At 48.0% G+C, this 27,250-nt stretch overlaps 1 protein-coding gene across 1 annotated transcript; it reads left to right on the top strand.

Moving 5' to 3' along the window:
- The first annotated feature begins 6 nt into the window (after positions 1–6).
- Positions 7–26,283, top strand: LOC115574347 (kinesin-like protein KIF26A). Its single transcript, XM_030405833.1, has 13 exons — positions 7–94; positions 1,412–1,618; positions 2,074–2,167; positions 2,256–2,542; positions 3,697–3,880; positions 7,352–7,508; positions 9,067–9,229; positions 10,119–13,299; positions 15,081–15,271; positions 15,651–15,671; positions 17,269–17,419; positions 20,929–21,128; positions 23,539–26,283. Exons 1-12 carry the CDS (start codon positions 86–88, stop codon positions 21,114–21,116), a joined length of 4,833 nt encoding a protein of 1,610 aa, XP_030261693.1. The 5' UTR covers positions 7–85; the 3' UTR covers positions 21,117–21,128; positions 23,539–26,283.
- Positions 26,284–27,250: the final 967 nt, after the last annotated feature.

Genomic DNA, 27,250 nt, shown 5'->3' with positions numbered 1-27,250 from the left:
CTTCAGCGGGGCCCTGCAGCTCTCCCCGCCCGCCGTCCCACCATGTCTCCTCCGGGCCGGGTCAAAGGTCAAGGACAAGCCGGGGATGGGGAAGGTGAGATGTCAGGTTGTAACCCAGACCGCCGTTCAGCGGCCTCTCCGGCTGTGGGTCGGGAGGGGTCAAAGGTCGTCTGCAGGGAGGAGCCACAGTTCTCTGTTTTTAGGTCACAGACAGACCTTCAGCACAACTATCACATTAGCTCTGTTAGCTCTGTTAGCTCCATAAGCTCTGTTAGCTCTGTTAGCTCTGTTAGCACTGTTTGCACTGTTAGCTCTGTTAGCTCTGTTAGCTCCATAAGCTCTGTTAGCTCTGTTAGCACTGTTAGCTCTGTTAGCTCTGTTAGCTCTGTTAGCTGCTCAGTGCTACCAGGCTCTCCGGTCTGAGTGTTGGACTGTCCCTCTGCTGCTGGCGGCTTGCTGCCCTGATGAACCAGCGCAGGTTTAACATCCTCTCAGACGTTCTTCTGTTCTCCTCTCTGCACCAGACTTCTCTCACATTCCTGATCATTTTCCCTCACAAACAGAGAAGGTGTCTGTGAGGATGTGATCTGATCCACAGAGCAGCTTTCTGCAGTGTGATAATGTACAGTACAGTAATGTAAAGACCCTCCTGCTGTAACTGGCTGCAGATCAGCTGCTTCCTGTCGGCTGCGGGGGCACTGAGGAGGCGATGATTCGCTCCGATGACTCGCAGCGACACATCGTTTAAAAACTGCTGCGTCTAACGTCGTTGCTGGCTTTAAACTCGACCTCCTCACCGCCGCAAAGCGCCGACTCAGCAGCTCTAAGACCGACCAATAATAACACGTCAGAGTCACAACATGAGACGGGACGCTGGTCTGAGGTCAGAGACAGCAGCAGCAGAAATGATCCTCTAATCATCGTTTCTAATCATCTGTTCATTCAGATTATGTGAAGTGACGCAGATATTATTATTATTATTATCATATAGATTATATTCACATCATTTGTTGGTATGAGAATAAATTCTGCCGTTTCTTCTCCACCAGCAGCACGTTTATATCTTACAGAACTTTGGTGCTGCCAGACAAAGAAAATGGATCAACAACACGTTTAAAAGTTTACTGTAATAATTTACATTACTATTAAAATATTATAACAAAGTGATAATGTGAGACGTTTTATGTTTTCACACGATAAACAGCAGGTTTTTGTTTGGTGTCCTGACAAAGTGAACTCTTCTTGTTGGAACAGTCCTTTCATGTGGCAGCCTGGTTCTGATCCGTTCTCTTGTCCTGGCGTGGCAGCATGAATCTTCCATCACATTATCTCTGATAAATATATAATGTTTCATAATTCTACTGGTTTAACCCAACTAAACTTATAAGATGTGCGTCCTGTTTGTCTGCAGGTGAGAGTGATGGTCCGGATCTGTTCGGTCCACAGCAGCGAGTCCTCAGAGTCCATGTCGCTCCTCAAGGTGGACGGCAGGAAGAAGCAGCTGACTCTCTGCGAGACGTCGGCCGCAGGACTCTCAGCCGCCGCCAGCAGACGATCCTCCGCCGCCGCTCCGAAGACCTTCCTGTTCGACGCCATCTTCTCCCAGGATGCATCGCAGGTGAGACGGGATGTTCTGATCTGTTTGACTTTTCCGACACAGCAGCACCAAACTTTCATACTATTCTTTGTAATGTTTGAATATTCAGATGATTTATTAAAATGTTACGTATTTATTTATTGATGTGATGACTGTAAACATTCACACACGTTGTAAATGTTCAGAACCGAACCCATCAGGTGAAAAATGGGTCAGCGAGGCTGAAAACACTCAGACGTGATGGAGCGCAGCAGAGAGTAATCAGATTACAGCTGTAGGGTTTATAAGATCTGTCAGTTTAATTAAAAGCTTCACATGAACTCTTTCCAGAAAATGAGAAACGTTGTGGATTGTGAGCGAGCCGCATGTTCTGATGAACAATATGTGACGTCACTGTCAGGAACCAGAACCTGAACGCATTACATTAATATACTCAACATGATTGGACGATACTAACTGGTTCTGGCCTCTGATAGGCTGAGGTGTGTTCAGGGACGGTGGCTGACGTCATCCAGTCGGTGGTGAACGGAGCAGACGGCTGCATCTTCTGCTTCGGACACGCTAACCTGGGTAACACACACACACACACACACACACACACACACACACACTGTTTTAACATGTTACCTCACTGTTGCATTGACTCCGCCCTCTTCAGGTAAGACGTACACCATGATTGGTCGGGACTGCTCCACCCAGAGCCTGGGCGTGGCTCCCACAGCCGTCTCGTGGCTCTTTAAGGTGATCGAGGAGCGGAGGGAGAAGTCAGGAGCTCGTTTCTCCGTCAGAGTGTCGGCGGTGGAGATCTCCGGTCAGGAGGAGACGCTCACCGACCTCCTCGCTGAACTCTCCTCCTCCTCCTCCTCCTCCTCCTCAGCAGGGGGCCAGCAGGAGGCCCCGGGCCCCGCGGTGTCCCTGAGAGAAGACCCCCTCTGTGGATCACAGGTAGAGAAACTCTTCCTCCACCTCCTCCACCAGGATCTTTCAGCACCACCATACAGTTACTAGATTTTCAAAATAAAAGGTTGGCACACACTAATGGAGGGATGATGGACAGTTCCATGTTTCCCTGCAGCTGACTGGATGAACACATAATTGTAATAAGTGATCAGAAACATGTTTGTTCACGTGACGCATTCTGTTGTTTAGAGGCCGTCTGATATTTCACTCTCTGGAGACATGAGAACTTTCCTGATGCTCGTGCTCATTATGAATATTTTGTTCTCAGTGCACTGAGACCGTCCGGTATGACCGGCCCGGTCCTTATACACCTCCCTCCTCCAGCCAGGTGTAGTGAGCCTGGTACTTGTTGGGTGGAGGTGAAGTGTTTCTGCTACATGTTCCTCCAAACGGAGGTTTTTCAGAGCGATTCAGACGAGGGTCATTAGAACTCTGAAGTATTATTGTCTTTTTCTTAATAACGAACATGAAACAATCACTATAAGTCTGCTGATAGCACTGTAGCTAACTAGCTACCTCGCTAATGTTACACTGTCATCGCTGGTTTGTTTGTGACAGTCCAACATTCTGATGTGTTCAATGTTTCTCACATTATTATCACAGGTCCCTCTGGACTTCTTCTTCTGTTGGCTCGTTATGGTGATGTCTGTCGGTTCTGTTACTGCAGGAGTGTGTCTGGGCCGGGCCGACACCTTCCCTTCAGTGCCTCCTTCCCTTCACTGCCTCCTTCCCTTCACTGCCTCCTTCCCTTCATCTTCACATCTGTCCATGCCTGTCCCATTAGTCCTGACCTTGGGTTAACCCTCCTCTTACTCAGTTTAATCTCCTGCTGCTTCTGTCCCACACTTCTTTTTATCTCCTCTCTCTTTAATTTCCAAATTTTTTTTCCTTCATGCAGTACTCTTTTTTCTTTATCAACCCTCATTCTGACTCGTTTCAGCTCTTATCTTCTCCTCAGTCACATCACTTTTCATTCTATATGAGAAAAGTTAATAATGAGGTTTTAATCTCCCCCACAGACTCAAGTTATTTCTTCTGACTTCAGCGTCACACTTCTGTTGACATGACGAGATGTCACCATGTTTCTGTTTCCTCTGGATTCGTCCTGCCTCTCATGTCTCATTCTGTCTCTCCATCAGCTGCAGAACCAGACGGAGCTGCAGGCGACCAATGCTGAACGAGCAGCGTATTTCCTGGACGCCGCCCTGGCAGCGAGGAGGAGCAGTCGGGCACCGAGTGACCAGGAGGCCCGGAGGAACTCACACTTCCTGTTCACCCTGCACCTCTACCAGGAGAGGCCGGACAAGAGCAACAAGGCAGCAAGTCAGTGATCTTTCACAAGAGACTCTGTTTATATGTTCATTCTGTCTCTGAGGGGTTCTAAAGGTTTCTGTCTTCAGGAGGAACCAATGAGCTCAGAGCTGAGAGCCACAGACAGGAAGTCAGACAAGTCCTGTCCTTGTTTGGGTTGGACTGTTGGCGTTAAACTGGGGACTTGTTGGTGTTAAACTGGGGACTTGTTGGTGTTAAACTGGGGACTTGTTGGCGTTAAACTGGGGACTTGTTGGCGTTAAACTGGGGACTTGTTGGTGTTAAATTGGGGACTTGTTGGCGTTAAACTGGGGACTTGTTGGCATTAAACTGGGGACTTGTTGGCGTTAAACTGGGGACTTGTTGGTGTCAAACTGGGGACTTGTTGGCGTTAAACTGGGGACTTGGTGTCAAACTGGGGAATTGTTGGCGTTAAATTGGGGACTTGTTGGCGTTAAACTGGGGACTTGTTGGCGTTAAACTGGGGACTTGGTGTCAAACTGGGGACTTGTTGGTGTTAAACTGGGGACTTGTTGGCGTTAAATTGGGGACTTGTTGGCGTTAAACTGGGGACTTGTTGGCGTTAAACTGGGGACTTGTTGGCGTTAAACTGGGGACTTGTTGGTGTCAAACTGGGGACTTGGTGTCAAACTGGGGACTTGTTGGCGTTTAACTGGGGACTTGTTGGCGTTAAACTGGGGACTTGTTGGTGTTAAACTGGGGACTTGTTGGTGTCAAACTGGTGACTTGTTGGCGTTAAACTGGGGAACTTGTTGGCGTTAAATTCGGGACTTGTTGGCGTTAAACTGGGGACTTGGTGTCAAACTGGGGACTTGTTGGCGTTAAATTGGGGACTTGTTGGTGTTAAACTGGGGACTTGGTGTCAAACTGGGGACTTGTTGGCGTTTAACTGGGGACTTGTTGGCGTTAAACTGGGGACTTGTTGGTGTTAAACTGGGGACTTGTTGGTGTCAAACTGGGGACTTGTTGGTGTTAAACTGGGGACTTGTTGGCGTTAAACTGGGGACTTGGTGTCAAACTGGGGACTTGTTGGCGTTAAATTGGGGACTTGTTGGCGTTAAACTGGGGACTTGTTGGTGTTAAATTGGGGACTTGTTGGCGTAAAACTGGGGACTTGTTGGTGTTAAACTGGGGACTTGTTGGCGTTAAACTGGGGACTTGTTGGCGTTAAACTGGGGACTTGTTGGCGTTAAACTGGGGACTTGTTGGCGTCAAACTGGGGACTTGTTGGCATTAAACTGGGGACTTGTTGGCGTTAGACTGGGGACTTGTTGGCGTTAAACTGGGGACTTGTTGGTGTCAAACTGGGGACTTGTTGGCGTTAAATTGGGGACTTGTTGGCGTTAAACTGGGGACTTGTTGGTGTCAAACTGGGGACTTGTTGGCGTTAAATTGGGGACTTGTTGGCGTTAAACTGGGGACTTGTTGGCGTTAAATTGGGGACTTGTTGGCGTTAAACTGGGGACTTGTTGGCGTTAAACTGGGGACTTGTTGGCGTTAAATTGGGGACTTGTTGGCGTTAAACTGGGGACTTGTTGGTGTTAAACTGGGGACTTGTTGGTGTTAAACTGGGGACTTGTTGGTGTTAAACTGGGGACTTGAAGACTCAGACTCTCTGATGTAAAATGATGTCATGTGTCTCACATGAACAGTTTAAACACTGACGAATCTTGTTAAAGACGTCTTTGTTTCTTTGTTTGGTTTGAGTGGCAGATAAGAAGTGATTTCCTGTCTGAGCAGCAGTGAGCTCACCTGTCCAGCTCACCTGTCCAGCTCACCTGTCCAGCTCACAACCACAGATAGATGTCTCATACAGCAGGTTATCGTCTCTGACCCCTCAGACAACAGTTAAACCTCTTGTCAGTGTGTCTCAGCTCTCTGTTCATGTCCAACACGTAGCTGCTGATTAGCTTCACCTGAAGCTACCAGAGCTCCACACCAGCATTAACAGGTGGAATGCTACGCTAACACCACCTCCGGCTACGTCTGCCTGTCACAGCACACACATTTCCTCAGTTATTAGTGTTTCACTGCTTCTCCGTCCACGGCTGGAATAAATCTGCATGGCTAATGAGGCCTGAAGCCTCGGTGTCCGCAGTGCTTATAGACCGGCGGGTATGAAAGTGTCCACTCAGCTGCTCTCAGCACTTTGTAAATGTTGCTGATGCAGCCGGTGGATCATTTCTCTGATTTAATGAAATGAAGAGGCAGTTTAAAGCAGCAGAGATTCAACAGACTGATCTGAGCTGCTTCAGGACACACACACACATGATTTATGACCTTAAATTATTCTAATGGCATCTTTTAAACATCTCCACGGTTTGTGTAAACATGAATATATTAATGTATTTGGTTTAAACATTGTGGAGTCATGAGCCTGATGACTGATCCCAAGACTTGCAGCGGAACTTTTACTGGAATACCAACAACTTGTGACTTCAGTGTCCTCGCAGAGATTTAGTATCAGATCAAACTGTGAACATCAGCTGGTTAGATGATGCCTAAACATTTAGTCAGGACTTTGTCTTGACTGGAGTCTTGACTTGAGTTTTGTTGGTCTTGACAAATCACTTGTCTTGGAGATTGACTCAGGACTTGGTCATCTTGAATTGGACCTTGCCTGCTTTGATTTGGGGATTTGTGCGTCTTGTCTAAGCCCTGAACTCAGGAACTGACTTTGCTCTTCACTTTGGACTTGTTGGTCTTGACTTGGACCTTGACATGGGTCTCACAAAACAAAACAATGATCTTAATGTGGGACTTGTTGGGACTTGGCTCTGGACTTGTGGTTTTGCCTTCCATGACCTGTTCATTGATTCCGGACTCTGGGCTTGACTTGGGTCTTGGTCTTGGATTGGGACTTGTTGGTTTTGGTTTGGACTGTGACTTGATGGTCTCAGTTTGGGCTGTTTGGAGGTTTTTATGGCTGTAAACAGATTTTATTCTGGATGATTTAATTGTTTATTTGATGGTCATCATGTCTCACAGAGTGGTACTGGTGGTTCTGGTGTTTCTGGGTCCACATCAGCAAAACAAACACATTAAATGAGCTCAGTGTGAAAGCTGTGGTTCTGGTCTCAGTCCTGTGGAGGCTTCACATGATCTGTTTATTATCAGTTATTCTGTCCTGCAGCGACTCACATCCACACAATCACTCTCTCAGTGGGAAGTCTGTGCTGCACAGCTCCTTCACACCAGGGTCCATAGACTTTTTCTCACATTTAAAGCAGACAATGATGATAACAGCAGAGACTCTTCACTGTCTTCAAACAGAGCAGAAGACGCCTGAAGAACGTCTCATTTTCCAGCTGATGTTTTCACCTGATAAATGACTTTAAACAGCCAATCAATTATTTAAAAAAGCATTGATTATGTTTCTGTCAATAAACAAATCAATTATGCAGTCATGAAACCAGCACAAATGAGAAGTTAACCAGGCTGCATGGTCTCTCCGTCTCTAAGTGTCCGGTCGGAGTCGGCTCCACCTGCTGGACTTGGGGAGCTGTGAGACGGACATCAGCAGGACCAGAGAGGGAGGTGGAGGTCAGTGTCTGTCTCTGTCTGCGCTGGGAAACGTCATCCTCGCCCTCGCCAACGGAGCCAAACATGTTCCCTACAGGTACGAGCTCTCACTGCGGGCGTTTAATGAACCCACCAGGGGTCAGAGGTCAACGTGCCCGAACAACAGCTGGTCCACTGACTCCTGAGAGGACGGACAGCAGAGAGGAAGAGTTTACTGTATTTTAATGAGCTTCAGTCACTCTGAAACGTAGATTAGACAGAAGAATAAATCAGATTGTGAAGCTGACTGATGCGTGTTCAGTCCTCCGGGAGTTTGTTTTGCAGGCTGAATGATTTGTGGAGAGCCGTCTTTATTTATTTAATAATTTATCTTTTATTAGCCAGAAAGATTCCGTTAAGATCCGAGAGCTCTTCTTCTTCAGGGAGGTCTGATGTGTCCAGCTCAGGGACCCATTTTGTCTCCTCCCTGTTTGTCTTCATCTGATTTGTTTCACTTCCGTCTGATTTTATGTTCGTTTACAATTTCGTAAAAATGGCAGAAATTGTGAGGCAGATAAGGAAAGATTGTTCACCTTCAAACATTCAGAAGACAACAGACAGAAAGATCAGGATCATGTAAAGGTGCTAACGTCAGCAGCAACACACAGTCTGTTGAACTAATCACCACATCAGCACCAGACTCCCTTAACAAATGTGTCAGTTTAGTGAGTTGTTCAGTTGGAGACACTTTATAAACTCTGTGAAACTCTGTCTCTGACTCATTCTGCATTATTTGGACCTTCTTGTTCATTCAGCAAATGTTCTTTGAGTAGAAACATGGAGTCTGTTTGTCTCAGTGATGGACAGGTTTGTTTCATGTAGATCTGAGACTCATGTTAACATCAGGTTTCTTCTTCTCACATCTTTCTGTATGATTTTCACTCAGATTGATAACGAAGTGGGTTTCAAGCAGCGCTCCGCCTAATTGTGTTTCCATTGAATTTGTATTCAGTATTTTGTGTCTGCAGACGAACTTACAGACCTCCAGTAAAACATTTAACACTTTTTGAAGAAGAATCTGAAGATGTAAGTGACAGTCAGGGCATAAAGTCAATGATGTGATGATCTTTAGAAATTAAGAATTTATCAAAGAAAAACATTTAAATCACAAGTTGAATTGGATCAGATCGTGAGTTTGATGAATCGTTCCTTGTGAGAACTGAAACAGTTTCCGATTTTGAGATTGATGAATTGATGATATTAAAAGTAATCAATGCTCTGATTCACATAATTCACACATACATTTCTCAAATGTTTAAACCTGATGTTTGATGGAAACACACCTGGTGTGATTCACTGGAGGTTGTTTGCATGTCGAGCCAGAAGAGACTCATTTGTTGTCGTTGTGGTTAAAAGAAGCTTCGGCTGCAGTTTGTCGAGGTTTGCTCTTCTTTTCAAAGACAGGATTTTACGTCCGTTTCTCTCTATTTCTGCCAACAGATCACATGATGTTGCGTGTGGTTCAAAGCCGGCTTCATTAATGTGAAATCAGAGATCCTTCTTATTCCTTTTTGTGCCCAACTGTTGCGTCGGGTAATGAATGGATTCTGGGCTCCTCTGGGGTTTTTCAGCCCCTTTTTTTTGGCTAACGAGGGGTTTCTTGATGTATTATTCAGGGACAGTAAGCTCACCATGCTGCTCAGTGAATCCCTGGGAAACATCAACTGTCAAACCACCATGATCGCACACATCTCCGACTCTCCAGCCAACTACATGGAGACGCTGACCACGGTGCAGCTGGCCTCACGCATCCACCGCATGAGGAAGAAGAAGAACAAGGTACACAAAGGTTACAGCTCAAAGCCGCAGAGGAGCCTTTACAGCCGGGAAGAGATCAAATATTGATATTTATCAGACAAACCAAACAGTTGATGATTTATTTGCCAGTTAATTCTGAAATGAACACGAGATCAGGACAACAAAGAAATTGCATATTTCACTTCAACATAATTTATTCTGTCAAGAGGAGATTTGAGGAAGGAAAGTCTGCAAACACAAACACAACAAAACAATTCAAACACAACAATGTTAGAAATACGGAAAAAACTTCTTGGAAAAGAATATTTATCAATCAATTAACATTAAACTGATCCAGCTCCTTTTCTGGAGCGATTTTACTCTCTGATTTCCTGACAATGGAAATAAAGGTTTTTTATTTTATATAAAACATTAAAGCTACTTCTGGACAAGCTTCAAGCAAAAATCAACAATAAGTGATTTGTTTTTAAATTTCAGAAGCTTGAAGATTTTCATATCATTCAATGAGAGTTACAGATATTTTGCTCTCTGAACGTGTTTCAGCTCATTTCTTGAGGCAGTAAAACTGCTCGATGATGTGATCAGAGTCATACAGTCATAATTCAGTCAGCTCTCTCTACTATAATATGATAGGTAATCAATATCACTGGTCCTACGGGGACTCTGTGCTGAGATAAGAGAGGCGTTCACTCTCATTAGAGGCTGTAGTTATTCTATAGATTGAAAACACTGTATGGAATCCGGGGTTACAGATTCACCATATCATTGGCATTAATTCTGGTCGAGCCCTCAGTTTGCACTTTTAACCTCAAACTGTATCAATGACGGACGGCCCAGAATTGGATTTGCCTTCCAGCTGATTGCTGCGTCTCTGTAGTGTGTTAATGCTCTGATGTTTCTGTCTCTTCAGTACGCCTCCAGCTCGTCTGGAGGGGAGAGTTCCTGTGAAGAAGGTCCGTCCCATCGACCTCCTCACCTGCGACCCTTCCATCCCCGGACCATGGCCCTCGACCCGGACACGCCCCTGCTGCTCTCCAGTGACCCTGACTATTCCTCCAGCAGCGAACACTCCTGTGACACCGTCATCTACGTCGGGCCTGGAGGGACGGCCATCTCAGACCGAGAACTGAGCGACAGCGAGGGACCGCCTTCTTTTGTTCCTATCATCCCCTCTCTGAACAAAAAGCGATTCAAAGACGCTCCCCGGTCTGACGGTGATCACTTTAAGTGTAACACATTTGCAGAGCTGCAGGAGAGACTCGACTGTATCGACGGCAGTGAGGGTCCGGCTGTGTTCGCCACAGAGGGCAAAACAGCACAAGCAGCAGCACTTAGGACTCAGACTGGAGCAACTAAACCCTCAGAGGCAAATTTCCCACCCACGTCCGACACCAACTCTTCCCTAAAGTTCTTTGAGAGCACAACAACCACAAGCACAAAAAAACCTGATCAGGAACTGTCCAGATTCCTTTCAGCCGGTGGACTCATGGACACGTCCAAGCGGACTAGTGCAGATGGTGAAAAATTTTCAGCCAACCTCTTTCAGCCATCTATGATGAAGTCCAGCTGGAGTTTCTCCCAGGATCCAGAGCCAGTTGTGCGAGAGAAGGTCTACCTCAGAGGAGGTGTGCCCAAGCCATCAGCCTCACCATCCTTACCCAGGACCTCCAGGGCAGCTTCTCAGCCCGGGGAGGTCATTGGTAGGACTCCCCCTGTGGGTATGAGTCAACCAGCTCTGAGGCAAGGCCAGCCAGAGGGGTCCTCAAACACGGAGATGGTCCCAACTACAAGCAGATCTGTCATGGAAGACAACAGTCTTCGGGCAGCTCTGTTAGGAAGGTGCCTGGACAGGGATTTTGTGAGGACTACAGTTACCCTGCAGCAGCCTGTGGAGCTGAACGGAGAGGATGAGCTTGTGTTCACGGTTGTAGAAGAGCTTCCTCGTGGCCTTGTCCCGGACAATGGCCGTCCCTCCAACCTGCTCAGTTTCAACAGTGACTACACTCTGCAGGGATCAGCCACCGGCTCTCGCCCTGTGAGTATCATCAGCAGTATTAACGATGAGTATGATGCTTATACATCTCAACAAGGAGCCGTGGGACTGCGGGCTGATGTTAGCATGTTTTCACAAGATGGCAACAAGCAGTCAGCTGTTTGTTCATGGCCAGGTGAATTGAGTGTTGATTCAGCTGAAAGTGAACTTACTGGTTCAACTAGAAGCCTTTACATGAGGGAGAAAAACATGGCGACAGGGCATGCATTTGTGCTAACCTCGCCATTTCTTAAACAGCCATTTTTGCAGCATGGCATCAAGAGCTCCCTGAATGACAGTGGCTGTTTCTCAGAGTTGGACAGTAGCCACGCTACTCCAAACAAGTCTCCCTTTATCAAGTGTCCCCCCTCCCCTGACTCAACCAAAGCCTCTCTTAAAGGCTCTCTCAGGACGAGAGCCAATACTCTGAACACTTCAGCCCAGATTCCTCATCATGCCGCCCATTCCAGTCTTCCCAGGAAAAACAAGTCTACCTCATCTGTAGTTGTGGGCTGCAGCAGGCAGGAAGGCAGACAAGAAGACTTTTTGCCTCAGGGAAGCAGTGACTCTGACCCCAGAGAGGTTGAGTGTCTCTCTGCAAGTAAGCCAACAAGAAGTGGCACAAGTAGTGTTTCCTCTAAGAGGCCCGTAGGAAACAGTAACAGTGTCCCTCGACCTCCAAAGGCACAAGTGTCGTCTTCAGCTCAGAGGGCTGTTGATGGTAGTGAAAGATCGAGCAGCAGGAGAGGAGACACTCTCATCAAGCTGCCACAACTCACCAGAGGTGCAACGACTCTTGGGACTGTATCGACTCCCCAGAGTTCAGAATCTAAATCGGGTCCTGAGAGCATGTCAGTGATGGCCACCCTGAAGTTTTCATCCTTGGGGAAAAAGGCAAATGGGCAGAAAAGCATCGGGATCTCCAAGTCTGGAAACATCTGTCCTTCTGGTCCAACTGTCAGACAGTCAAGCCAAGAACAAAAGACGAGGACTGCGTTATCTCCAAGTGCCTTAAAAACAAGCAGCGACATTGGAAAGTCCTCATTCTCCAAAGCATCGACCTCAGAGGAAGAATTCAGCGCCAGGTTGCGGGCAGATTCCTTCAGTCACAGGACGTCCAGTCTAAAAACAGAGCATGTCTCTGCCAGGAATTCAAGCCTGAAGACACGTGGGGCCAAAGCAGAGTCCTCCAGGTACTACGGGAGTCTGATGTCTCTGGAAAGATGTGACAGCCAAACCTTAGCTGGGTCCAAGCCTGAACTGTTCAGGGAGAACAGTGGTGCTACTGTCGGAGGAAACGGCAAATCCAGCAGGTCAGTGCCAAGACTCGGAGTTCCACCATCCAACTCCACCTCTGCTTCTTCTTCACAAGTTTCTCCTGGTGTCTTTGCAACTACAATCAAGGCACTGGGGCAGGTCAAAGGCAACAGCAGCTCACGAGCAGCAGTTTCTGGTGGATCAAAGGTTCGAACCCTGTCTGTCAGTAATTCCAAGAGCCCGAGCTCCTCCCCGAAACCTCTTGATAATGTAGCTGGACGCAACCCCAGCCTACCTCCAACAGTTAAGTCCCCAGCTCGGTCAGGGACAGGAGCCAAGATGGGAAGAGGCACCATAATGGGCACAAAGCAGGCTATTAGCAGGGCAGCTAACAGCCGGGTGAGCGAGCTAGCCACCGGGAGTCAAAGGAAGCAGCTCAGCAGTGGGCTCGGAGTGACAGGAAATGATGGCACTGACAGTGGGACCAGTAGTGTCAGCAGCTCGCCAACCAGCACACCTCTGCCATCACCTTACAGCAAGATCACCGCGCCCCGAAGGCCACAGCGCTACAGCAGCGGGCACGGCAGTGACAACAGCAGCATCCTCAGCGGGGAGCTGCCCCCGGCCATGGGCCGCACCGCCTTGTTCTACCACAGCGGCGGAAGCAGCGGCTATGAGAGTATGATCCGAGACAGCGAGACCACCGGCAGCACATCTTCAACACACGACTCCATGAGTGAGAGCGGAGTGTCGTCGTCCAATAGAAGCAGAGTTTCTAAATCACCCAAGAAGAGAGGAAATGGTAAGTCACAGCTGACAGCCACACTTATAAGATCTCATTTTTTCTTAGCTGCATGTCGAACTAAGATAAATATCCAACTGCATTGAATATGTAGTGAAAATACAAACCAGATACCCAAATCAGTGAAGTTACTTCAAAATCAATCATCAGCTGTTTTGCCAGTTTTTCACCATTAAGAATACCTACCTGATCCTGGAGGACAGCTGAGCCAGACGTGTGATAAAAACTTCTCTGAAATTTTAGGAACCTTGAATATCCACAAATCTGCAAATGTAAGAGCAATGTGGACTCCAAGTGTTTGTTATCTGACCAACGTGTCAAGTGTATTTGTTGCTGAGCTTTATTTGAAGTGTTTGTGTTTCTTTAGATGGATCATAGTTTGTACTTTCATGGGCATTAAAAGCAATAAATAGTGATTAAACCAGCAGCTCATGTAGAAGAATGTACAGTGAGGCTGTCATATTTTGCAGTGTATCCAACTGTTATTAAAATGAGTTTTTATATCATCAAAGTTAAAGGCAGCCATTTAAAGCTTAAATATGACATTCAACAGCTGTTTGTCAGCGTATTGATCCAGAGAGTGAAGAAACCATTAAACAGGCTACATGGGGAAATTAACATATTTATGACGTTTTCAAAAATGGGCCTTCATCTATCTCTGTGTGTGATGGATGAAGGCGTCGGTTCTCTGTAATGTTTTCATGAATGCTAAGCACACTGAAGAGTTCAGGTATCTAGCTGTGGGAGCATCTATCCAAGGCTGATGTTTCACTGCATGAATGTGTCTCTTGTCCCGGCGTTATCGTTAAATCTACATCGCTGCACATTATCTGGGACGTGTTGTCTCTGCTCAGCCTCACCGCTGTTACCTTCCTGCAGCTGATTGTGATTCATGTGGCTCGCTGGCAGCAGCGACACACGGGTCAGGCAGTCTGATGCATATGGAATCAGCGCTCGTGTGATCTGCCTGCCATCAGTCGCTCGATCTCGGCTCGTTTCTGCCTCATGAATATTTCATGAAGCTGCTGCGACTCCCGGTGTACATATCCAACTCCAATTATCACCCACACACCCTCCCTCCACATCCACCACACTCACACACCTCCTCGATCTGTCACTGGTTCTCAGGCCTTTAATAATCATAAGTGGCTTTCTGTTCGTTGTGCTCGCTGATGCTTCATTCATTTGCAATCCTGCGCTGCTGTCTGTCTACACCTGCCTTAAAGGGCGTTGGAACCTGTGGTCTGTGGCAGCGGGGCGCTACATTTTACTCTCTGCAGCTCTGATCACCATTAAATTAAGTTGTACACAGCTGTCTGACAGCCATGTGTATAGAGTCATTAAAATAAGATGGAGGTCTTTAGGTTGGCGAAAGAATATTAAAACCTCATCAGCTGCACAAACGGTTGTTGACACAGAATGGAGTTAAAATGAGAGAAAAGATGAAGATAATTAAAATTAATGAGCTTTGTGAGCCAGCTGTCAGATAATGATATCATGAACTAAATATACTGTTATCTCAGCCTGTTGGTAAAGGAGCAGTTCACTCAAATATAAACCAACTCATCTTCTCCTTCCTCCATGATGAAAACAGTTCTGGAGCTTCACAGTAAAACAGAGTTGCAGCATTCTGCTGAACAATTGAAGCAGCTGAGACTTGATTTAAACATCAGATGTCTCCATCAGCTCGTCTGCTGTGATCTCAGCCTGCAGCAGAGAACACATGATGACTGGATTTATTGTTTGAGTGAAATGCTCCTTTATTCATTTTCTCCCTTCAGGTTTCCAACGGCGCCGTCTGATCCCCGCCCCCCTCCCCGACACCTCCTCTCTGGGCAGGAAGGTGGGGGGTCAGTGGGTGGACCTGCCTCCGCTGGGCGGCACCCTGAAGGAGCCGTTTGAGATAAAGGTGTACGAGATCGACAATGTGGAGCGGCTGCAAAGGAGGAGGGAGGTGGTGACGGGGTCAGAGGTGAGGCCGACTCCACCGGGTTAACAAAGGTTGTTCTGACTCTTCACTTTCAGTCAAGGCTGAGCTGAGTCACTCTCGAGTCAGTTCAGTGTTTCACTGAATATTTGTATATTCTGAAAGAAAAAAGAATGATTTAAATGAGAATCAGGAAGATTTGTACATTTGTACTGATGCCGAACAACAGACAGACTGAGCAGTGACCGAGGTTAGACAGGAGGAGAGGAGGAGGAGAGGAGGAGGAGGAGAGGAGGAGGAGGAGGAGAGGAGGAGAGGAGGAGGCCTGCTGTGATGGATGAAGGTTGGTCTCAGTGTTAACGGGTCGTTAACCCTGTGATGTTCGTCACACTGATCCTCGTCTCTTTGTGTTTTCTCTCTGCAGCCGTTCAACGATGTTGAGAAGGTGAGTGATGACCTGTGACCTTCTTTAATATTCAGTAACATCTTGTTCACTTTATTTCAATAAAAATCAAATTATCTGAAGACTTTCCCACCAAGGGATCCTCCCACCAGTAATCTGATTATAATTCATGAGAAATCATCACTTGTGATTTGGACGTTAGCTTGAGTGTCTCTAATGTTCATCACCAGCAGCTTCAAGCTGCTCATGTTGTTGTTGCTTGAAGTAACACAAGCTAACTGGTTCTGACGTGATTGGCTGAAAGATGACATGAAAATAATGTGAAATGAAAGTAAAAACAACAAAACAATATGGAGTTCTGCTGGAACGAGTCAAATATCCTCAAATCAGTTCTGAACTTTCTGTTTTTCCTCGTCTCAAAGTTAATGGGCTCTTTGCACGTCAGCTTCTGTGTTCATGTAATACGGCTCACTCACTTCCGGTTGCCTAGAGATGGCGCTCTTCTACAGTCGATGCCTGTCAGACCGGCCAAAGATGACGATTAACGATGTCCATCGCATTTGTAAAGCATCAGCGAAAGCCCCAAAGAGCAAGCTGGAGAAGGGATTTAGCATGTACGCAAATTCTTATGTGTTTGAATATGAAGGTGAGTCTCCTATACTTGTGTCTTTGTGGTTGGGATAGCTAGAAGCTATGGTGCTAAACACTGAGCCTACTAGCGGAGAATGACATACCGTAAAATACCAAATAATAGCCGGGGCATTTATTTGTTTCAATCACTTAACAGACCAGGCGGCAATTGGGGACAGGCGTTTAATTCCTTCCTCTCAAAAATCCGCGATGAAAATGTCACAGACTTCGCCAGCTTTAGCGTCTGTCCAAGGAGGACAGCAGCAGGGCCAGGCTGCCTGGTAGAGGGAGGAAGAAGGCTGCGAGGAGCTTGAGATAAACATGCGGGGATGAGTTATCAGCAAACGGGCAATTAAACGCCTGTTACATGAACACAGAAGCTGATGTGCAAAGAGCCCATTGGTTGTTGGATGCTGAGGTTCCTATAGGCTGAACATTTTACAGGTTGTTATTCATCATTAATGTCCCACAGTTTAATTGTGAAGCTCTTCGTGTGTTAAAAACAGTTAGCGGTTGCTAACGAGTGTCTGAATGAGACTACAGAGGCTGTCGGGGACATTAAACGTCCTCACAGCGAACACGGAGACTCATCTACTCACTACTTTACTTACTGATTATTACTGATTATTGAGATAAATATGATCTGACGATGATGATGATGATGTGAGGACTGGCAGCAGAGGAGAGTCAGCAGAGTGTGAGATCAGTGCTGTGCTGTGACGCCTGACCTCAAACACCTGTAATATAGTGAAGCTGATCCAACTCTCTGGCACCTGTTTGTCTTCAGCTGTCCTTAATCCTCCGCTCAGCGTTTGTCCTGCAGATTGAGTCCACAGCAGTAGATTAGCACCCATGCTAATTTTATCTGTGGCTGCCTTCTAATTAAATCCAGCAGTGGTGACAAACTGAAGTCTCAGAGCAGGTTAGCAGGTGTGGTAATCCCTCTCCTGCCGACACATCACTTCACTCTGCGGGGACACTGAGCGGGTTGTGTTTGTTGGGTCTTCAGGGTTTGCTCTACTTTAACGCCCGGCTCAGGATGCTGGAGAAGAGGCAGCAGCAGATCAGAGAGCTGAAGAGCAAACAGGAGAGGCTGAAGGTGGAGCTGGAAGAGGCCAAGACCCGGCTGATGCTCGAGCCGGGCAAGTGGAGTGGAGAGTGTGAGTATAATCCTGTCAGCTGAGAGCAGGTTTGTACAGGCTGGTTAGAGATGCTGACTGCAGATGGGACGGTTAGAGATGCTGACTGCTGACGGGACGGTTAGAGACGCTGACTGCAGACGGACGGTTAGAGACGCTGACTGCAGACGGACGGTTAGAGACGCTGACTGCAGACGGGACGGTTAGAGACGCTGACTGCAGACGGACGGTTAGAGACGCTGACTGCAGACGGGACGGTTAGAGACGCTGACTGCAGACGGGACGGTTAGAGACGCTGACTGCAGACGGGACGGTTAGAGACGCTGACTGCAGACGGGACGGTTAGAGACGCTGACTGCAGACGGGACGGTTAGAGACGCTGACTGCAGACGGACGGTTAGAGACGCTGACTGCAGACGGGACGGTTAGAGACGCTGACTGCAGACGGACGGTTAGAGACGCTGACTGCAGACGGGACGGTTAGAGACGCTGACTGCAGACGGACGGTTAGAGACGCTGACTGCAGACGGGACGGTTAGAGACGCTGACTGCAGACGGACGGGTAGAGACGCTGACTGCAGACGGGACGGTTAGAGACGCTGACGGCAGACGGACGGTTAGAGACGCTGACTGCAGACGGGACGGTTAGAGACGCTGACTGCAGACGGGACGGTTAGAGACGCTGACTGCAGACGGGACGGTTAGAGACGCTGACTGCAGACGGACGGTTAGAGACGCCGACTGCAGAAGGGACGGTTAGAGACGCCGACTGCAGACGGGACGGTTAGAGACGCCGACTGCTGACGGGACGGTTAGAGACGCCGACTGCAGACGGGACGGTTAGAGACGCCGACTGCTGACGGGACGGTTAGAGACGCCGACTGCAGACGGACGGTTAGAGACGCTGACTGCAGACGGGACGGTTAGAGACGCCGACTGCAGACGGGACGGTTAGAGACGCCGACTGCAGACGGACGGTTAGAGACGCTGACTGCAGACGGGACGGTTAGAGACGCTGACTGCAGACGGACGGTTAGAGACGCTGACTGCAGACGGGACGGTTAGAGACGCCGACTGCAGACGGGACGGTTAGAGACGCTGACTGCAGACGGACGGTTAGAGACGCTGACTGCAGACGGGACGGTTAGAGACGCTGACTGCAGACGGACGGTTAGAGACGCTGACTGCAGACGGGACGGTTAGAGACGCTGACTGCAGACGGGACGGTTAGAGACGCTGACTGCAGACGGACGGTTAGAGACGCTGACTGCAGACGGGACGGTTAGAGACGCTGACTGCTGACGGGACGGTTAGAGACGCCGACTGCAGACGGACGGTTAGAGACGCCGACTGCAGACGGACGGTTAGAGACGCCGACTGCAGACGGGACGGTTAGAGACGCCGACTGCAGACGGGACGGTTAGAGACGCCGACTGCAGACGGGACGGTTAGAGACGCCGACTGCAGACGGGACGGTTAGAGACGCCGACTGCAGAAGGGACGGTTAGAGACGCCGACTGCAGACGGGACGGTTAGAGACGCCGACTGCTGACGGGACGGTTAGAGACGCCGACTGCAGACGGGACGGTTAGAGACGCCGACTGCTGACGGGACGGTTAGAGACGCCGACTGCAGACGGGACGGTTAGAGACGCCGACTGCAGACGGACGGTTAGAGACGCCGACTGCAGACGGACGGTTAGAGACGCCGACTGCAGACGGGACGGTTAGAGACGCCGACTGCAGACGGGACGGTTAGAGACGCCGACTGCTGACGGGACGGTTAGAGACGCCGACTGCAGACGGGACGGTTAGAGACGCCGACTGCTGACGGGACGGTTAGAGACGCCGACTGCAGACGGGACGGTTAGAGACGCTGACTGCAGACAGACGGTTAGAGACGCTGACTGCAGACAGACGGTTAGAGACTCTGACTGCAGACGGACGGTTAGAGACGCTGACTGCTGACGGGACGGTTAGAGACGCTGACTGCAGACAGACGGTTAGAGACGCTGACTGCAGACAGACGGTTAGAGACTCTGACTGCAGACGGACGGTTAGAGACTCTGACTGCAGACGGACGGTTAGAGACGCTGACTGCTGACGGGACGGTTAGAGACGCTGACTGCAGACGGGACGGTTAGAGATGCTGACTGCAGACGGGACGGTTAGAGACGCTGACTGCAGACGGGACGGTTAGAGACGCTGACTGCTGACGGGACGGTTAGAGACGCTGACTGCAGACGGGACGGTTAGAGATGCTGACTGCAGACAGACGGTTAGAGACGCTGACTGCAGACGGGACGGTTAGAGACGCTGACTGCAGACGGGACGGTTAGAGACGCCGACTGCAGACGGGACGGTTAGAGACGCCGACTGCAGACGGGACGGTTAGAGACGCTGACTGCAGACGGGACGGTTAGAGACGCTGACTGCTGACGGGACGGTTAGAGACGCTGACTGCAGACGGGACGGTTAGAGACGCTGACTGCAGACGGACGGTTAGAGACACTGACTGCAGACGGGACGGTTAGAGACGCTGACTGCAGACGGACGGTTAGAGACACTGACTGCAGACAGACGGTTAGAGACACTGACTGCAGACGGGACGGTTAGAGACGCTGACCTGCGGATGTGTCAGCGGAGGTGCAGCGCTGTGATGCGTCTGTGCCCTGCTGCTGACCTACGTTACCTGTGTGTGTGTGTGTGTGTGTGTAGGTGTAGGTGTGTGTGTGTGTGTGTGTGTGTAGGTGTGTGTGTGTGTGTGTGTGTGTGTGTGTGCGTGAGAGAGAGTGTTTTCGACCCCCGGCGAGATGGCAGAGAGGACAGCTTTTGCATCGTGTAAGTACGCACATTATTTTCAATGGGACAAGAACAACATAACAGTAAAAAGCACACTCTGCTTCGGTGAAAAGCTTCTGTCGACCGCAAAAAATTCCACTTCAAATGTAAAAAAACAAAAAAGGCTAGATGACTGACGTTATTCATCATTGTCACGACTTCTCTGTGCATTTAAAGGAGGCTGTGTGTGTGTCAGTTAAGTTGCAGCATGTGCGAGGTGCTGCAAACGGCTTTTAATTTTTGGTAACGCATGAGTACTCTAACACGTTTTATTCATAGGTAACGCTGTAACGTAACTGATTACTTTCCAAAGTAACTATACCCAACACTGCCTGGCAGACTGTCAGGTCACCTCTGAGGAAAGCTTCTGATTCTTCTAATGAGAAATACTCAACTCTGCAAACACCAGAGGACGAGTCCTGAGATCAATAAGACATTATTTCCCCTGAGCCACACCGGGTCACATCTCATCTCATCATGAAGATCACTAGACTGTAATTTCTTCATCAACATGATCATCATTATCATCAGTCTCAGTCAGTGTGTGTGTGTGTGTGTGTGTGTGTGTGTGTGTGTGTGTGTGTGTACCGTCAGCTCTTGGTGGCCTCCTGCTGACTGGATCTTGGTTTTACTGATCAGGTCTTTACATTACATCAGTCACTGACCCCTCTCTTCCTGTCCTCCTTGTAGTTGACGTGGACCCAGACCTGGACCGGGAGTCCCAAGAGTACCTGGAGGCTCTGGCTCAGACCACGGCTGAGTTGGAGCACTGCGTCAACCTCTGCAAGTCCCGCGTCATGATGGAGACCTGCTTCGATATTTCCGTGGCGACAAGCAGCGCCGGCGCTCAGGGAGGACAGCAGGAGGTGGAGGTGTGAGAGGAGAGACGGGTATGGATGCTGCTCCACAGTCACTGAGGCACAGATTAGCATGTTAGCATCTGATTAGCAACGTTTCCGACTTCCTCCATTTTAAATACAAACTGGAGCTCCTTGTGTCTGTCTGTGTTACTGACACTGTTCACACCTGATCAACGTCCACACTGAGAGATCCGATCACACCTGAACAGCTGTCAGCACAGGTGTGGATCTCCAGGTGCTTCACTGTGATGTGACGACATGTAGATAACCTGCAGCAGCTGTTTGTGAACAAACCAACATCCTCACCAGACTCCCTTAACAAATGTGTCAGTTTAGTGAGTTGTTGAGTTGGAGACACTTTATAAACTCTGTGAAACTCTGTCTCTGACTCATTCTGCATTATTTGGACCTTCTTGTTCATTCAGCAAATGTTCTACATGAACTTCTTTCTGTCTGAGTAGAAACATGGAGTCTGTTTGTCTCAGTGATGGACGGTTGATCTCGTGGTCTCTGAGGACTGATGTGTGAACAGGATCTGTAGGTTACAGCAGCTCATGCTAACGTCACCTTCTATGGAGCCAGAACGGTGACTTTAAAATTTGGCATCCAAAAAAAAAATTGGCATTGAAAACAAAACCAGTACTGAAAAAAGAAACATTGTCATTGAAACATTTGTATTGAAAACAGTTGTATTGGCATTGAAACAAGTATTGGCACTGAAAAAAGAAAGTAATTCAAATAATTCAAATCCAAAAATCATTTTATTTTATTGGGATTTTTTTGTATTTTTCAATGACAATCTTCAGATTTTTTCTTCATGTCACTTTTTTTTCAGTGACAGATTTTTTTACAATGTCAGTTTTTTTTCAGTGTCACTGATTTTCAGTTTCAACTTTCTGTCACTGTTTTGGCGTCGAGAGGGCGGGGCCTGAGGGGAGGGGCAAGTAGAGCGTGGTTTGCATATCATTTGAGAAGGTAATGGCAGCAGCCTGCGGGAAGGCGGGGCTGGACGGTCCAGCCACAATACACCATGTTAGGGCCCGTGTGCCGGCCGTCTCTGGGCAACACAGAGTCCAACTACCTCACAGACTTTTCTTCAAGCTCTCTCCTGATGTGTCCAAGTCTCTGTGTATCTGGTTCTGTCCCGGAGCTCCCGAGCCCCGCTCCTATATGCGTATGGAGTGTGGTGGTAGTACCGGAGTGCCGAGCACGGAGCATTAGCCACAGTTAGCACAACAGTAGAACAGCCTGTTGCTCCGAGCCGGGGCTGCCTCGCCGACAGCAGCGCTCCGTCTGCTCCCGAGCTCTGTGCCACCGCACCGCTGCACACGCATACAGAGACCGGACAATAAAGGAGAGTGCTGGGAGAAAAGTCAGTCAGTTATGAAAATATGTGTCTGTTACTTGATTACAGCCGCCTGTTGTACTTTACTGTGAACCACAGCAGCACAATCACAGCTGACTTTACCCGCACACTGACGTGTTGAGTTTATTCACTTCGACTCAGAGGAGTCATTGTAGGAATAGTGATATTATTCACATGAACTGAGTTTATAGGGGAGCTCCGGTCTCTGGTAGCGGTATGGTGGCACAGAGCTCAGGGAGCAGACCAGAGCGCTGCTGTCGGCGCTGCAGCCCCGACTCGGAGCAACAGGCTGTTCTACTGTTGTGCTAACTGAGGCTAATGCTCCGTGCTCGGCGCCCGGTACTACTACCACACTCCATACGCATGTAGAGACCAGAGCTCGGGAGCTCCGGGACAGAACCAGATACACAGAGACTTGGACACATCAGGAGAGAGCTTGAAGAAAAGTCTGCGAGGTAGTTGGACTCTGTGTTGCCCAGAGACGGCCGGCACACGGGCCCTAACATGGTGTATTATGGCTGGACTGTCCAGCCCCGCCTTCCCGCAGGCTGCTGCCATTACCTTCTCAAGTGATATGCAAACCACGCTCTACTTGCCCCTCCCCTCAGGCCCCGCCCTCTCGACGCCAAAACAGTGACAGAAAGTTGAAACTGAAAATCAGTGACACTGAAAAAAAAACTGACATTGTAAAAAAATCTGTCACTGAAAAAAAAGTGACATGAAGAAAAAATCTGAAGATTGTCATTGAAAAATACAAAAAAATCCCAATAAAATAAAATGATAAGATTTGCGCATTTGAATTATTTGAATTACTTTCTTGTTTCAATGCCAATACAACTGTTTTCAATACAACTGTTTTCAATACAAATGTTTCAATGACAATGTTTCTTTTTTCAGTACTGGTTTTATTTTCAATGCCAATTTTTTTTTTGGATGCCAAATTTTAAAGTCACCGTTCTGGCTCCATAACCTTCTCTCTTCAGTCTGGTTCATCTGTGAACATTTAATAAACTTCACAAAGCTCAGAAAGTTATTTTTTTATTGATGAAGTCGTCTCATCTCATCTCGGTGCAGAATCCAGCTCTTCTGACATCTTCATGCCGACCAATGAGAGAAGAGAAACATGAGAGACGGACTGAGAGACGAACAGGAGGAACAGAAACTCTGACATCATTCATTCATTCAGTCGACGCTGTACAGAGAGACAACCTGCTGGTTCTGGATCACACTGCTGGTCCTGGATCACACTGCTGGTCCTGGATCACACTGCTGGTTCTGGATCACACTGCTGGTACTGGATCACACTGCTGGTTCTGGATCAGACTGCTGGTCCTGGATCAGACTGCTGGTTCTGGATCAGACTGCTGGTCCTGGATCACACTGCTGGTTCTGGATCACACTGCTGGTCCTGGTTCAGAGTGCTGGTTCTGGATCAGACTGCTGGTCCTGGTTCAGAGTGCTGGTTCTGGATCAGACTGCTGGTCCTGGATCACACTGCTGGTCCTGGATCACACTGCTGGTTCTGGATCACACTGCTGGTCCTGGATCAGACTGCTGGTCCTGGTTCAGAGTGCTGGTCCTGGTTCAGACTGCTGGTCCTGGTTCAGAGTGCTGGTCCTGGATCAGACTGCTGGTCCTGGTTCAGACTGCTGGTTCTGGATCACACTGCTGGTCCTGGTTCAGACTGCTGGTTCTGGATCACACTGCTGGTCCTGGATCAGACTGCTGGTCCTGGTTCAGAGTGCTGGTCCTGGATCAGACTGCTGGTCCTGGTTCAGACTGCTGGTCCTGGATCAGACTGCTGGTCCTGGATCACACTGCTGGTTCTGGATCAGACTGCTGGTCCTGGATCACACTGCTGGTTCTGGTTCAGACTGCTGGTCCTGGTTCAGACTGCTGGTTCTGGTTCAGACTGCTGGTCCTGGATCAGACTGCTGGTTCTGGTTCAGAGTGCTGGTTCTGGATCAGACTGCTGGTTCTGGATCAGACTGCTGGTCCTGGTTCAGAGTGCTGGTCCTGGATCAGAGTGCTGGTCCTGGATCAGACTGCTGGTCCTGGTTCAGAGTGCTGGTCCTGGATCAGACTGCTGGTTCTGGATCACACTGCTGGTCCTGGATCAGACTGCTGGTCCTGGTTCAGAGTGCTGGTCCTGGTTCAGAGTGCTGGTCCTGGATCAGAGTGCTGGTCCTGGTTCAGACTGCTGGTTCTGGTTCAGACTGCTGGTTCTGGTTCAGACTGCTGGTCCTGGATCAGACTGCTGGTTCTGGTTCAGAGTGCTGGTTCTGGATCAGACTGCTGGTCCTGGATCAGACTCATGAGGATGAAAGTTCTGGAAGTGCCTTTATAATTATGATCTAATTTAATGTATGTCTTCTTATCTTTATTTATGCTGTTTTCATGGTAATATATGTGTTGTGCATACAGACGTCTGCAGGTAGAGACACTCTCTACGTCTGCTTCACCTCTCTGGACCCGTCCGCTGCCTCTGACACCGGCTGTGTGTGTCCGGTGGTTCTGCTGGTCGTCAGGTTCCGTCAGAACGTTTTCATCGCTGACAGGCGTCTATAAATCCACCCAGACTCAGACAGAAGGAAGCTTCTGACTCCCCAAGAAGTTTTCTTCAGTAGCAAAGTAATCTATTACATCCACACTGCACACAGGAGCAACTAGCAGCTCACTCAGCAGACTTTTACTTTGAAAGTCCCTGTGTCACAGGTCCACTCTGACCTGAACTGAAAATGTCACATTCTGTTCATGAAGAGATGCTGCAGGTAGAAACTCTCCGGATCAGTCTGACCCGCGTTTCTCCTGTCAGACTGAAACAACTGTTGGATTTCACTGACTGACTGAAAAATGTCTCTGAATATCAGATTAATGTCCAGCTGCAAAACGCTGCAGAGTACTGAGTACAACTCGTACTTGTACTTCAGTACAACTCGTACTGGTACTTCAGTACAACTCGTACTGGTACTTCAGTACAGCTCGTACTGATACTTCAGTACAACTCGTACTTGTACTTCAGTACAGCTCGTACTTGTACTTCAGTACGAGCTGTACTGGTACTTCAGTACAGCTCGTACTGGTACTTCAGTACAGCTCGTACTTGTACTTCAGTGAACAGACTCCCTCGGAATCACAAGCAAAACACCAGAAACCACCGGAGGAGACAGAAAAGGTGAAAACTTTACGTTGAGACATTCTGGAAATCACCCGGATAATGGTTAGCTAACAGAACCGGTTCTGTGGACTGAACTCATCCAGACGTGGCTCACTGTGTGACGCCATATGTTCACATGCTGATACGTTACGTACACGTGAACTCTTGGTGATCGATGGTTCTCAGGAACAGGAAGTCTGAACCCGACTATCCAACGTTCACGTGTCTGTTCTGGAAATATGTGAAATTAAATATTTGTAGAATTAAACATAAAACATCAGAAACATAAAATCTCCAACATGAGAGACGAAATTCTGATCAGCTGATCTGATGGTTCCTCTCCGTGTCTCTGCTCATCGCTCTGCTTCTGTCTCGCTTCTCTTCGTCTCTTCGTCTCTCCGTTCAAACATTCTCAGGCTCTTTTTTAAAGTTGCTGCATGAAACCTTTTCTTGTTTTTCAGGCGTCAGTTTTTGTTTCTGAGGTTGTTTGTTGGATCTGAACTGTGTTGTGAGACTTTAATAAGACATATTTTTATTGGTTTTGTTACTGTACAGTTTTCTAATGATTTGTAAAGAAAAGAGCAGCGTGCAGCGGTGAAGGATGAGCAGGTCGCCTCGTGTCACTCATGTTAATAAAGATTCAAGTCTTTGTGGTTCAGTTACACGCCCACTGTTTTCATTGTTTCACATCATTTTAAATGTTACCCCTAATAAAAACTGAATTAGTGTTTAAATAAAGTTTTATTCAGTGAGCTGCAAGATCACACTGCAGCCTCTGATTGGTCAACAGTTTCCTTCACCAGCCAATAATATCTCTTCTTTAGAAGTTGATTGATCTGTTTGATTATTATTCAATCATTCAATTAGCTTAGCTTGTAGCCTTCACTGCTATCATGCAGAATCAGATATTCAAGCAGTCATAGAAAGCTAAGCTAACGTAGCTTCATCATGTGCAGTGATGTTAAAGTTTAATCCATGGTCTAACACGCCATGAAACTGTGTTAGACTTCCTCTCCAGAGATCAAGTTAGCAGACCGCTAATTTACAGAGTTTTATCAACCTCAGAAACGACCGCACGACAACAATACACTGCAGTAAATGGATCCAAATATAAACCGCCACCAAAAAGCCACAAATAATGCTCAGAACAGCACCAAACTTCAGGAAGTCCCGACGCGACGATTACCGAGTGCGGTTAGAAATGCTCAATTCCGTTCTTTTCCCTGTCCGCTCTCGATAATAACTGTTATAAACTGGCAGGTAAGACACATATGAACTTTGATTGCTTTTCCATGGAGTCATAATCATACATTTTCATCCATGAGCCGCGGAACTCTACTGCACTCGGTAATCGACTCGTCGGGACTTCCCGTCAACAGGAAGCTGCTGCAGAAGAGTGGTAAATTTAGTCAGCTTTTCAGTAGAAATCCAGCTAAGCTAGCGGAGGTTAGATGCCCCGGACTATGTGCTGAGACCAGGCCTGGAATCTCCCCATTTTAGGGGCAAGGCCACTTGGCCTTTCGTGTCGTCAATTATTTGAGGGCACAAAGGCCAAAAGCCATGATTTTAAGTCCACGTCCATAATGAATTTAATTTAAGGACTAAGAATGTATAAATATCTGTGAAATG

This window comes from Sparus aurata, chromosome 22 (genome assembly GCF_900880675.1).
Source record: "Sparus aurata chromosome 22, fSpaAur1.1, whole genome shotgun sequence".
Lineage (NCBI taxonomy): Eukaryota > Metazoa > Chordata > Actinopteri > Spariformes > Sparidae > Sparus > Sparus aurata.
This window is presented reverse-complemented; position numbering and strand designations above follow the sequence as displayed.